Source organism: Pelophylax lessonae (assembly GCF_965119305.1).
Source record: "Pelophylax lessonae genome assembly, chromosome: 3".
Lineage (NCBI taxonomy): Eukaryota > Metazoa > Chordata > Amphibia > Anura > Ranidae > Pelophylax > Pelophylax lessonae.
In genome coordinates, this window is record NC_138770.1 from 329222013 (window position 1) to 329235298 (window position 13286).

The following is a 13286-nucleotide window of genomic DNA, read 5'->3' on the forward strand; positions in this document are numbered from 1 at the left end:
AGATAGTCGGCCTGCCAATTCTCCACACCCAGAACGTGAACTGCCGAAATTGCCGGGACATGAGTCTCGGCCCAAGACAGAATGTCGGTCACCACCCGGGCCGCCCGGGCACTCCTGGCGCCCACTTGGTGGTTGATGTAAGCCACCGCGGTAGCATTGTCCATCTGTCCCCGAACAGGACGGCCCCGAAGTCGGTCCGACCACTGGAAGAGCCAGAGTTTTGTCGCTCGCAATTCCAGCACATTTATCGGGAGGGAGGACTCCGCCTCCGACCAAGTGCCCTGGGCAGACAGTTTGCCCAGGACTCCACCATCGCCACGACAGGCTGGCATCCATGGTAAGCACCGTCCACAACAACGGACGGAAGGACTTGCCCTCCACCACTGGCGGGGACTGTAGCCACCACAGAAGAGCCAATCTCTTCTGACGACTCAAGGAGACACTCAGATCCAGGGACTGAGGCAGTCTGTCCCACCTGGCCAGAATCTCCGCCTGGAGAGCCCGCGTGTGAAACTTAGCAAAGGGTATTGCCTTGAAGGCCGAACCCAGCAACCCCAGGCCCCGCATTCAGGGCCTGAGTGATGAGTATGGTATGTCCCTGAGGGACCAGAGCTCGTCCTGCAAGGTCCGGAGCTTGTCCTCAGACAAGAACACCTTTGCTTGAGCAGAGTCCAGAATCATTCCCAGATAGGGAAGACGAACGGACGGAGACAACGTCAATTTCTGAACGTTGACAGTCCATCCAAACTCCTGTAGCGGCTGCAAACCGCGCAAATGTCCCCCTCACCCCTAAAAACGGGTGAGGGCGCCCTTTCAAGCAGAGGCGGACTGACCCGCCGAGTTGGCAAGCCTGACTTCTGCTTGCCCGTCCCGGGCTACTTCTGGCTGCCCTGGGCCCTGAAGGGCTTGCCCTTGGATCGGCTCCGAAAGGCACGAAAGGACCCCTGAGTGGGTCGAGACGCAGAACCCCGCTTGCCACGAAAAGACTTGTTCTTCGGGTTCTGGGGTTGCAAGGTGCTCTTGCCCCCGTGACGCCTCTCACCAGGGTATCCAACGCCTCGCCAAAAAGGCGAGAACCAGCACAGGGAAAATCAGCAACTGTTTTCCGCGAGGACTGGTCAGCCGACCAGCTCTTCAGCCATATCAGTCACCGGTTAAGTACCGAGACAGCAGAGAGGCGTGCTACTAAAGGAGCCTCATGTAAGGCCGCATCACACAGATACATGATTCCTTGGTGGAAGTGATCCACCATAACCAGCCGGGCAGGCGGAACAGCATCAGACACGAGGTTGCTCCTAAGCACCTTCAGACCAATCAGCCACCGCCTGAGCCACCAAAACGGACGCGGAAATGGGTCTGGGCAACGAGCCCGCCACCGTATAGGAATGGCGGGCCCGAGACTCCAACTGCCGGTCCGTGGGATCCCGAAAAAAACCGGGGTAACCTCAGAAGGAACCAAGGTAGCCTTGTTTAACACTGCCCTAGTGTTTCAACGTGCGCCACAGTTCATTAACAGTGTAATGAAACTCAGCGGGACAGGGAAAAAACCTGCGCCGACTTGCGGGTCCTGGGTGTCCCAAATGAGGACACAATGCCCGGAGGACTGGGCTCATCCTCCAAAATTAGTGTTTCCTTAACAGAAACTATCAATTCATCCATGGTCGCTAGCTCTTCAGGCGACCCCAGGGAGGAGGTATCAGCCCCCTCCACCTCAGCCTCCCCCTCAGACCCCAGCGGGTCTAAGGATGAGCGAGACCCTGAAAAGGGCACGCTCGCCGCAGCAGCCATATCACCATCTGAATCATAAGAGAGAGACAATCTGGGCCTCTTACTAGCAGCACGTTCAGCCATCCATAATGGACACCAAGGTCGCCACTACAGCGGCCAAATCAGGTCTCAGAGGGGCCACAGGGGAACAGGGGTCCCCCACCAGAGCTGGGGGAATATGCTGTCCCGAGAATCCATTGCACAAGATGAAAAAACAACAGTGCAATAAATATGGTACTGCCCCTTTAAGACCGCTGCGGAGTGCGCAGCCCACCGCTACAGTGACAAAGACCCCCAAACAGGAGAAGAACAACTGAGCCAGCAATGACAATACATAAGTAATTGAGAGAGATAATCTGCAGAGCCCTGCAGAGTTTTACTACCGATGTCCTAGGCTGAACTATAAGCTGCATGACTCAGGGAAAAGTGCTGCCCCATAGGATTGCATGGAAGGCGCCGCCGGACATGCGGTCGGAACGATCGTTCCGTGACCACAAAATGGTGGCGGATGGCGCCAAAACAGCATGTAAAGTGCCCATAGAGAAGCCAAACATGCCTGCCCATACCTAAAATGGCGGACCGCGCGGATTTACCCCGCTGCGGCCGCCACACACACAGTCTGCACCCCCAACAAGCACGGAAGTGACACAGGGAAGGGGACCCCCACAAACATACAGCACCGCAGCGCATGCACAAGCGATCCCCGCAGGGACCACATCAGGGAGTCACACAGGCACAGACATGGGGGACACACAGCAACCCAGGATTGCTACCCCAGACAGAGGCCCCACAGAGAAGTACCTACCTGTACCAGATGGCGTGGGGTGCCTCTATGAACGGAAAGCTGCTGTCCTCATCTGACAGGGAGTGCCGTTAGCCAGGGACATGACACTGCAGCATCGCAGATGTATCCTGTGAGGTAGCCACCTCACGGCTGCATCCCTGCTGCCAGCAGGGATGGGTCGTTCATAGTGCCAGGATGAACCACGGCTGAAAGCTCGATGTCGGGCTGGGGGTCCATCTGACCCTCTGCCCTGGAGAACCAGGGCGGTCAGTCCGAATCCCAGCACCGCATGAATCCATCTTCTTCCGAAGAACCGACTAAAACTAAAGCTGACAAAATAAACAGCTAGTAAAGTAAGAAAAAAAACTGACATTCAAATAAAAATAAATCAAATAAAAAAGATTAGATAGGCTGAGACTGTAGCCCCAGCACAGGGAAGCCTAACTACTCCTGACGCTAGGCAGAATGAAACTGAGTTGGGAGTGGTCACTGCAGGGGGGTATTGACCAGATGGGACAGCCCCCATGGGTGTGTATATGCAAATGCCTTTGTTCTTTTGACTAAGTCTTTATGCCTAGCTACTCCTGCGGAGCGGAAGTCAATACCCAACAGTGATGACTTAAGAGGCGGCGGCGACTGTCGGAGGACGTAAGAGAAAGAAGCTTTACAAAATCGCTTTAACCACTTCCCACAAACCGACGGACCAGTACGTCGACTTGAAGCAGTGGTTATATCAGGGTGATTCCTGCAGCTAGAGGCATCACTCCGGTACCGGTTTTTTAGAGCCGGTGGTCGGCGTTCTGATGATAACAATGGATGTGGCCCAGCAGCCGCTCGGCCGTAATCAAAAGGAGCAGGAGGGAACGTCCCCCCCCCCCCCTGTTGCTCCCACCAGGAGACCCAAACAACCAGCCGGCACGTCCGCCTGGCTGGTCAGAGTCCCAAACAGAGCCGAATTAGGCTTCAAACGGGTCCCAGATGAAGTAGCCAGAAGCGACGTCACTTCCAAGTTACTCTGCTCCCAATTTTAAAAAAAATTACCGTATTAAAAAACGCTGATTTTGGCGTTTTGAATACTTTTAGGTACAAAGGAGGGATTTGGGGTCTTTTAGACCCCAGATCCCTCTATAAAAAGTACCTGTCACTGCCTATTACTGTCACAAGGGATGTTTACATTTCTTGTGACAGCAATAAAAGTGATCAGATTTTTATTTTAATTTTAAAAGGAACAGTGAAAAAATAAATAAATAGAAAAAATAAATAATTTTTAAAGCGCCTCTGTCCCCGTGCACCAAAGACAACGCATACTCAAGTCACGCCCGCAAATGTAAACGGTGTTCAAATCACACATGTGAGGTATCGCCGCAATCATCAGAGCGGGAGCAATAACTCTAGCAAAAGACCTCCTCTAACTCTAAACTGGTAACTATTAAAAATGTTTAAAGCATTGCCTATGGAGATTTTTAAGTACTGTAGTTTGTCGTCATTCCACAAGTGAGCGCAGTTAAACCGTAACATTTTAGGTATCATGTAACATCTACTCGGAGTGACATCTTTCACAATATACAAAAAAAAAAAGGGGGCTAACATTACTGGTTAGTTGTAAAAATGTATTTAAAAAAATAAATAAACTGCGTTTGAAAGACCGCTGCGCGAATACCATAAAATATTGCAACAACCGCCATTTTATTCTCCAGAGTCTTTGCTAAAAAATATATATATATATATATAGTGTTTGGGAGTTCCAAGTAATTTTCTAGCAAAAAAAAAATGATTTTAACTTGCAAACAACAAGTGTCAGCAATAGGCTTGGTCCTTAAGTGATTAAAGAGTTAGTTCACCTTTACTTATTTTTTTCCAGAAACCTCCCTATGCATTAGGTCCTTAACCACTTAAGCCCCGGAAGATTTTACCCCCTTCCTGACCAGGGCCTATTTTGCGATTCGGCACTGCGTGATTTTAACAGGCAATTGCGCAGTCGTGCAACGCTGTTCCTAAACGAATTGGACGTCCTTTTTTTCCCACAAACAGAGCTTTCTTTTGGTTGTATTTGATCACCTGTGCGATTTTTTGATCATGCGCTATAAACAAAAAAAGAGCGTCAATTTTGCAAAAATAACAATATTTTTCATATTTTCTTATATGAAATTCCAAAAAAAAAATGTAAAAATCAAAATTTTTTAACATTTTAGGCCAATTTGTTTTATGCTACATATTTTTGGTAAAAAAAAAAAAAAAAAAAAAAAAAAAAAAAAAAAAAAAAAAAAAAAAAAAATCGCAAAAAGCGTATTTTGATTGGTTTGCGCAAAAGTTATTGCGTTTACTAACTAAGGGAAAGATTTTTGTCATTTTTTTTTTAACGCGTAACGGCAGCGATCTGCGATTTTTTTTTGCGGGACTGCGACATTGCGGCGGACAGATCGGACCCTTGACTGACATTGTTGACACTTTTGGGGTTACTAGTGACATTACTACATTACTACAGTAACCAGTGCTATACATATGCACTGTTACTGTAAAATTATACTGGCAGTGAATGGGTTAACTTTTTTTTTTGAGAGGGAGGGGTTAAGTGTGTCCCTAGGGGCGTGATTCTAACTGTGATTGGCTGTGGCTTGATGTGTAGGAACAGTGATCAACGGTCCTACATAGTAGAACCGTATTGATCACTATTCTTACACAGGGGAGAATGACAGGCGGCTTGTTTACATTAGCCGCCTGCCTTTCTCCTGCTCTAACGGACAATCGCGAGTGCTCGGCACACACGCGGGGGGGTCCGTGACCGAGCGGGAGCGCGCCTCCGGCGGCGCGCGGTCGCTCCCCAGAGCCTCACAGGCTAGTGACGTACCAGTACGTCACTTTGCCTGTGAGGGGCTGACCGCCGCAGTATATGTACTTGCGGCGGTCGGCGAGTGGTTAATACATTAACATTCTGTGCTCGGTTTTACAAGTAAATGCTTATTGCCAATATAATTGTACTTGATTAGGAAAGCCACACACCTGTCTATATAAGACCTTCCAGATCACAATGCATGTCAGAGCAAATGAGAATCATGAGGTCAAAAAGGAACTGCCTGAAGAGCTCAGAGACAGAATTGTGGCAAGGCACAGATCTGGCCAAGGTTACAAAAAGATTTCTGCTGCACTTAAGGTTCCTAAGAGCACAGTGGTCTCCATAATCCTCAAATGGAAGACGTTTGGGACGACCAGAATCCTTCCTAGAGCTGGCCGTCCGGCCAAACTGAGCTATCGGGGGAGAAGAGCCTTGGTGAGAGAGGTAAAGAAGAACCCAAAGATCACTGTGGCTGAGCTCCAGAGATGCAGTCAGGAGATGGGAGAAAGTTGTAGAAAGTCAACACTGCAGCCCTCCACCAGTCGGGGCTTTATGGCAGAGTGGCCCGACGGAAGCCTCTCCTCAGTGTAAGACACATGAAAGCCCGCATGGAGTTTGCTAAAAAACACCTGAAGGACTCCAAGATGGTGAGAAATAAGATTCTCTGGTCTGATGAGACCAAAATAGAACTTTTTGGCCTTAATTCTAAGCGGTATGTGTGGAGAAAACCAGGCACTGCTCATCACCTGTCCAATACAGTCCCAACAGTGAAGCATGGTGGTGGCAGCATCATGCTGTGGGGGTGTTTTTCAGCTGCAGGGACAGGACGACTGGTTGCAATCGAGGGAAAGATGAATGCGGCCAAGTACAGGGATATCCTGGACAAAAACCTTCTCCAGAGTGCTCTGGACCTCAGACTGGGCCGAAGGTTTACCTTCCAACAAGACAATGACCCTAAGCACACAGCTAAAATAACGAAGGAGTGGCTTCACAACAACTCCGTGACTGTTCTTGAATGGCACAGCCAGAGCCCTGACTTAAACCCAATTGAGCATCTCTGGAGAGACCTAAAAATGGCTGTCCACCAACGTTTACCATCCAACCTGACAGAACTGGAGAGGATCTGCAAGGAGGAATGGCAGAGGATCCCCAAATCCAGGTGTGAAAGACTTGTTGCATCTTTCCCAAAAAGACTCCTGGCTGTATTAGATCAAAAGGGGGCTTCTACTAAATACTGAGCAAAGGGTCTGAATACTTAGGACCATGTGATATTTCAGTTTTTCTTTTTTAATAAATCTGCAACAATGTCAACAATTCTGTGTTTTTCTGTCAGTATGGGGTGCTATGTGTACATTCATGAGGAAGAAGAATGAACCTAAATGATTTTAGCAAATGGCTGCAATATAACAAAGAGTGAAAAATTTAAGGGGGTCTGAATACTTTCCGTACCCACTGTATATATATATAAAAAGTACAGTAAAACTGCAGGAAAGGGCACTGGGGGGCAATGTAATGTGAATTTATTTTATTTTGAATGGTATCAGTGTTATTGACATTTGAATTTGCCTCCGGTTCAACCCCCCTGCGAACGTCACAGGAGACTGAAGCCGGGGCACGGAGAGGATCGGGAGGAAGATCCGCCGCCGCCGCATACATCGCTGGATCCCGGTGACAAGGTAAGTAACCTCTTTTACAGGATCCAGCAATGCTTCTGGCGGTACCCCGAGTGTGGCTCTGGGTTACCGCTTTTGGCTCTGAAATTTAACCCCGAGCCACGCTCGGGAATACCGCTAAGAAGGTTAAGGTAAAGACTATTTGTAATGGTTGAGTCCATTTAATATCTTAAAGCGGAGTTCTGCCCAAAAGTTTAACTTCTGCTCATTTGCTTCCTCCCCCCCTCCGGTGCCACCCATCCCCACTTACGGTCCCTCAGAAGTTTGGCCCCTCCTCCTTACCCTGCCGCTGAGCCAATAGGAATGCGCAGCGCGCTTCACGCATGCACAGTATGGACCTGCCCGTGAAGCCGCAAGGCTTCACTGCCGGGCACCCTTACTGCCAATGGCAGCGGCAGCACCCGACAGCCCAAGGAAACATCGGCTGCGGTGCTGACATCGCTGGACTCCAGGACAGGTAAGTGTCCTTATATTAAAAGTTAGCAGCTACAGTATGTGTAGCTGCTGACTTAATTTTTGGAGGGGGGATCAGAACTCTGCTTTAAGTCACGTGGTTACTTCTAAACTGACTACTAATGTTAGAGTTGACACGAAGTAAACCAAATTACATTTATATTTAAAGTGGTAGTAAACAAGTTTCTGGTATTTACCTACAGGTAAGCTTATAATAAAGCTTACCTGTAGGTAAAATGAATAACTTCTAAAAACGTGCAACATTTAGGAGATATTCCAGTAAGCAGCAGCCTGTGACCTCACCAGCGCATGTGCTCTGAAGGAACTACATACTCGTGCTGTTCCTTCAGAGCTCTGTGGCTTGGCCGTGACAGCAGGGGGAATTTTTTTTTAACAACTTTACTACCGCTTTTAAACTTTCTTTGACACATTATCATGCTAATATATCATGACCTGAAGGTATAATTATTTTTTTGACATGGATTCCTCCTGAACCTGAAAATTATTTCAAAAAGGTTCCTCGGGGGTAAAAAGGTTGAGAAAGGCTGGGTTAGAGTGAGGTTGTCTTTAGGGACTAAAGTGGAACTGCAGCTCTCTGCAGGGACGCAATGTTAACCACTTGCCGACTGCCTAACGCAGATCTAAGTCGGCAGTCAGCCCCTCACAGGCAAAGCGACGTAGGTCTACGTCGCTAGCTCTTGAGGGTCTAGGGAGCGCACGCGTGTCCGCCGGTCACTCTGCGATCGTCGGGGGAGAGGGAGAAAGTCAGGCGGCTTGTGTAAAAGCTGCCTGTCATTCTCCCCTGTGTATGAAGGATGAAGGATGATCATACGGTTCTACTATGTAGAACCGTTGATCACTGTTCATACATCTGAAGCCACAGCCAATCACAGTAGAAAGCACGCCCCTAGGGACACACCTAGCCCCTCCCTTTCAAAAAAGTTAACCCCTTCACTGCCAGTGTATTTTTACAGTAACAGTGCATATGTATAGCACTGATTACTGTAGAAATGTCACTGGTAACCCCAAAAGTGTCAAAAATGTCAGTCAAGGGTCCGATCTGTCCGCCGCAATGTCGCAGTACCGCAAAAAAAAAAAAAAAAAAAAAAAATCGCAGATCGCCGCCATTATGCGTTAAAAAAAAAAAAAACAACAAAAATGACAAAAATCTTTCCCTTTGTTAGTAAACGCGATAACTTTTGCGCAAACCAATCAAAATATGCTTTTTGCGATTTTTTTTACCAAACATACGTAGCATAAAACAAATTGGCTGAAAATGTTAAAAAATTTTGATTTTTACATTTTTTTGGGGGGGAATTTCATATAAAAAAATGTGAAAAATATTGCTATTTTTGCAAAATTTACGCTCTTTTTTTGTTTATAGCACATGATCAAAAAATCGCACAGGTGATCAAATACCACCAAAAGAAAGCTCTGTTTGTGGGAAAAAAAGGATGATAAATTCGTTTAGATACATCGTCGCACGACCGCGCAATTGTCCGTTAAAGTCACGCAGTGCCAAATCGCAAAATACCCCCTGGTCAGGAAGGGGGTAAAATCTTCCGGGGCTTAAGTGGTTAATGTAGTGGCAGGATGGAGGGAAACACAAGCCTCTGACATGCATTAGATTTTGAAGAACATAGTGGAACTTCTACATCTGAAAGAGGGTAGATTTGCTAGCAGTGGTATGGTAAGTACACCATATGGTCAACAGTATCTGGACATCAAAACTACTACATTCAGGTGTTTTCAGTGAAGGGTACCAATGTAAACAAACAAAAGTGTGTACAAATAAAGAAATTAAAAGTAAATTACAAAATAAACAGTAAAAAAAAAAAGCTAGGACAACGTTTCATCTAGTGCCAGGGTTAGTGTTAGGGTTGAGCTAAGGGTCAAAAATCAGTATATTTTGGGTAGGATTTTATTTTTAAAAAAGCATTTTTTAAATTAGTATCAGTGTGTTTAAAGGTAGGATAAAAAAAAAGCTAAATGTGCACTATCGTTTCTGAGCCCTGCTACGGGTACAAACAACAGCTAACATACATATATGTGGCATCACTGTGATCTGCAAAATCTGAAGACTTCATTTTGGGCTGTTCCTTGGTGGTAAGTTATGGTATTAGCAAGAAATATACAGCTAAATTAATTCATTTATATATTTTTTTTACTATTTTAGGGCAGTTTTCTTTTGATTATAAAAAAAAAAACCACAACAACGGAGATATCCATTACTATTTACAAACAAAAGAATGCCTAATTTTTCCTGAAACAAACAAATAATCCACAAAAATAGTTGCAATGATATGTACAGTTTTCCAAACCTGTGCCAACGTTGCAATATTCATTCATATAGGTGTGATGATTAGGCCTCGACTGTACAAATCTTTTCGCATACGGTGTATCAGGAATGTTTTTTTAGGGGACACAGTCATTAGGAAATGTGTATCCTAACATGGACTTTTAAAAGATAAAATCTAGGTAATGATACCATTTAGTCCATATTCATGTTTGTTTGATTACAGAGGAACATGGCATACTAATATCCTTATTAGTGTGCTGATGTCTCCTTACCATGTAACAAGCGGAGTGGGGGAGTGGAGAAAAGTGAGGTCTTCCAATAGGGGTAGCATTGGCTATCCATACACTTTAATTTTACGGGCAGTTCTTTCAAAAGTGATCACGTCTTCTTAAGGCCATATAAGCGGGCCTACCTATAAGATGTGTTATTGTATATACTGATTTTGTAGTATTCTGCCAACACTCAAACTCTTACTGACACAGACAACATATGACTTTATTAAAACTATTGTCTGTGCAGTTTACTTTACAGGTAAGAAGCTTTTATGAATCACCCAGTAACAGATTTGCAGAGGTTAATGGAAAAAGGAGGGCAATGACTTTATGGTTTAATCATTATTTTAAAATGTGACTAAAATCAGCCAATGCCATCCAAAAAAGCAATTTCAATATTTCAGAGGCAGGAGATCCATCTCCGATACCATGGGAGATAGACAGGAAAAGGTGACAGTTTAGGGATCTCCAGCAGATTAACAGCCTCAGCTGTTTTTGTGTGGAGGGGGTGTGTTCCTTCCCTCCAATCAGCTGTCAGACCTCTCCTCAGTGTGCTCTGCAGGTGGTAATTTCAGCTCTCTGTCCTTTTTTATTTCCTCTGAGCTCTCAGACAAGCATTATAATTCAGCACTTTGAACAGATGTAGAGAAAACTGCAGATAAACAGGTACATCGTATGTAGAAGGATTTGTTTTAATCTCTGTGTATCACCTGAGGCCAATCACTTCACTGAGTACATGTAAGGGTTTACAACCACTTTAATCGCTTCCCGACCGTATTTCTTTGCTATATGGCGGCAAGGCAGCTCTATGGCCTAGTAAGTAATCCAGCACTTCCAAGTTGAGATCGGGCAGGTGCACCGCTGGGCGGTGATTATACACAGCGGGAGCTGACTGCCGGATACTGCCGACTTGTTGTTTGCTGGCATCTGGTGATCGTTCGTTACACAGGCCGAACAGCAGTCTGCTTATGAAAGCAAGGCAGATTGCCATTCTGTCAGTAGAGAAGGCATGGATCCTGTGTTCCTTCAAAGCAAGAACATGGATCAATGACTTTCCCTAGTACAAGCACCTCCCACATTTTAGTAAAACACTAGCTAGGCACACAGTTAACCCTTTGATCACCCTCCATGTTAACCCCTTCCCAGCCAGTGTCATTAGTACAGTGACAGTGCATATTTTTAGCACTCATCGCTGTATTACACTGTATTAGTGTCAATGGTCCCCAAAAAAGTACCAAAAGTGTAATTTATGTCTGATTTGTCAGCTGCAATATCCTAGTCCCACAATAAGTCACTGATCGCCGTCATTACTAGTATAAAAAAACTAAACTAAAATTATCCCATAGTTTGTAGACGCTCTAACTTTTTTGCGCAAACCAATCGATATATGTTTACCGGCATTTTTTTTAACAAAAATATGTGGCAGAATACATGTTGGCCTAAATTGATTACGGAATTTGATTTTTTTCAATTTTTTTATTGCATGCGTTTTATAGCAGAAAGTAAAAAATATTGTTTCTTTTTATAATGGTCGGTCTTTTTTTGTTCATAGCGGCAAAAAAACATTGGTGATCAAATACCACCAAAAGAAAACTATTTCTGGGGGGAAAAAATGACAATTTTATTTGGGTACAGTGTCTCACGACCGTGCAATTGTCAGTTAAAGTAACGCAGTGCCATATTGCAAAAAATGGCCTAGTCATGAAGGGGGGTAAACCTTCCAGAGGTCAATGGTAAACTCTTTATTCGTAAAAAAGACATGCACCAAGGGCTTGTGCTCACTAATATTAAGATAGGATTTCCCATCTCAATGGCAATGCCTGAAGCTGAAAACTGAAGCAATGAAAACTGCGACAAACCTGCGGCTACTTAGTCTTTACTGCCACCTCCTGTCAATTTTGCTTCCTTTTTTAACTTTGTTATAACACAAAAAATGTTTCTTACTAGAAAACAAGCAGATTTAGGTTGAAAGGAAGGCACTGATCCTGCACCATTAGATTTTTGTGGAGAATGTATTAATTTGTGGCTACAATCACCATGGGCCAACACTGGATGTGGATACGTTGATACGGCAAAGCTTTTAGTACATATCAATTATGAGGAAACTTATGTAGTAGTGTAGTGTATTAGAAACCAAGTAGTGTTCAGTACTGCAACACTAATGTCAAGGTACTTACAGTGTCCGCAAGGTACCCAGTTCATGACAAACCACCAAATGCTCAGCATAGAGGCGTGATGGTAAACATGCAGGACGGTAATTTGGTGGTTATTTTTGCGGAGGATAAAGAAAAATGTATCCATAAATTCAATGAGTTTGGAGAAGTAGTACCACCACAGGACTCGGATTATCTGTGAAAAAAACAAGTGTATTGGTTGATTAATAAAAAATGCCAGTAGAATGTGGCAACATAGCAAAAAATACGTTAAACATAAAGAGCTAAGCAAGAGTAAAAAAAAGCATGTGCTTAAATTTTCATGCCAACATTGACAATACAGCTTCAGGGCTTGTTTACACCTACTTTGCTGTTTGAAGATTGGTTTGAGGTGGATTGCTTTTCACAGAGCCATGCAGGCGTGGCAGGCATCTGTTTTTTGACAGCTGAAGGGTTTTTTAAATGGGAGGGCATAGCAGTATTCACTTGAATGGGTTGCGTTTGGTGGAGGTACTGCTTGCTGAATGTGATGGGTGAATCGTTTTTGCTGCCACGTAAAGCAAAGCATTGTGACCATGGCATGTGTACAACCCCATTTGGCTGTCTGTGCAGCTTAACGGGTTAGTAAAAATGCATCTATTTAACGCATTCTATCTAACCATCTATTTTTTTTTTCAAATATGAAATTTTTATTCAGGAATATTCATACAAAAAACAAAATACAAACATTACTTCAAAGTGAAATTTACAACATTTTTTAACACGTAATTTAATCTTCCTCTTCCACTTTTTACCTCTTATATTCCTACATTTTTTCTTTCTTCCCTCCCTCCCTATCAAGACCCAAAAAAAAAAAAAAAAAAAAAAAAAAAAAAAGGGAAAACCCCCATAAGTTTTTCTCTCCTCCTCTCTCTCCCCCCCTCACCCCTCCATCCATAGCCAATGTTCAAGTGATCAAAGCAATCAATAAGTTTTTCCAGATTACATTATCCTATTGTAAGTTGTTTCCCTTCTTCCGAGATTATGAATTGACTCCACTCCTCCCATATTTT

General features: G+C 44.6%; 1 protein-coding gene across 2 annotated transcripts in view; it reads right to left on the bottom strand.

The window, feature by feature from the left end:
• The window catches only part of ELOVL5 (ELOVL fatty acid elongase 5), a 171193-nt gene that overhangs the window by 46242 nt on the left and 111665 nt on the right, over positions 1 to 13286 (bottom strand). For both annotated transcript variants that reach the window (XM_082251328.1, XM_082251329.1), the window contains exon 5: positions 12259 to 12430. In XM_082251328.1, the coding sequence (XP_082107454.1) occupies positions 12259 to 12430 (172 nt within the window). The remainder of the gene's footprint in view (positions 1 to 12258; positions 12431 to 13286) is intronic.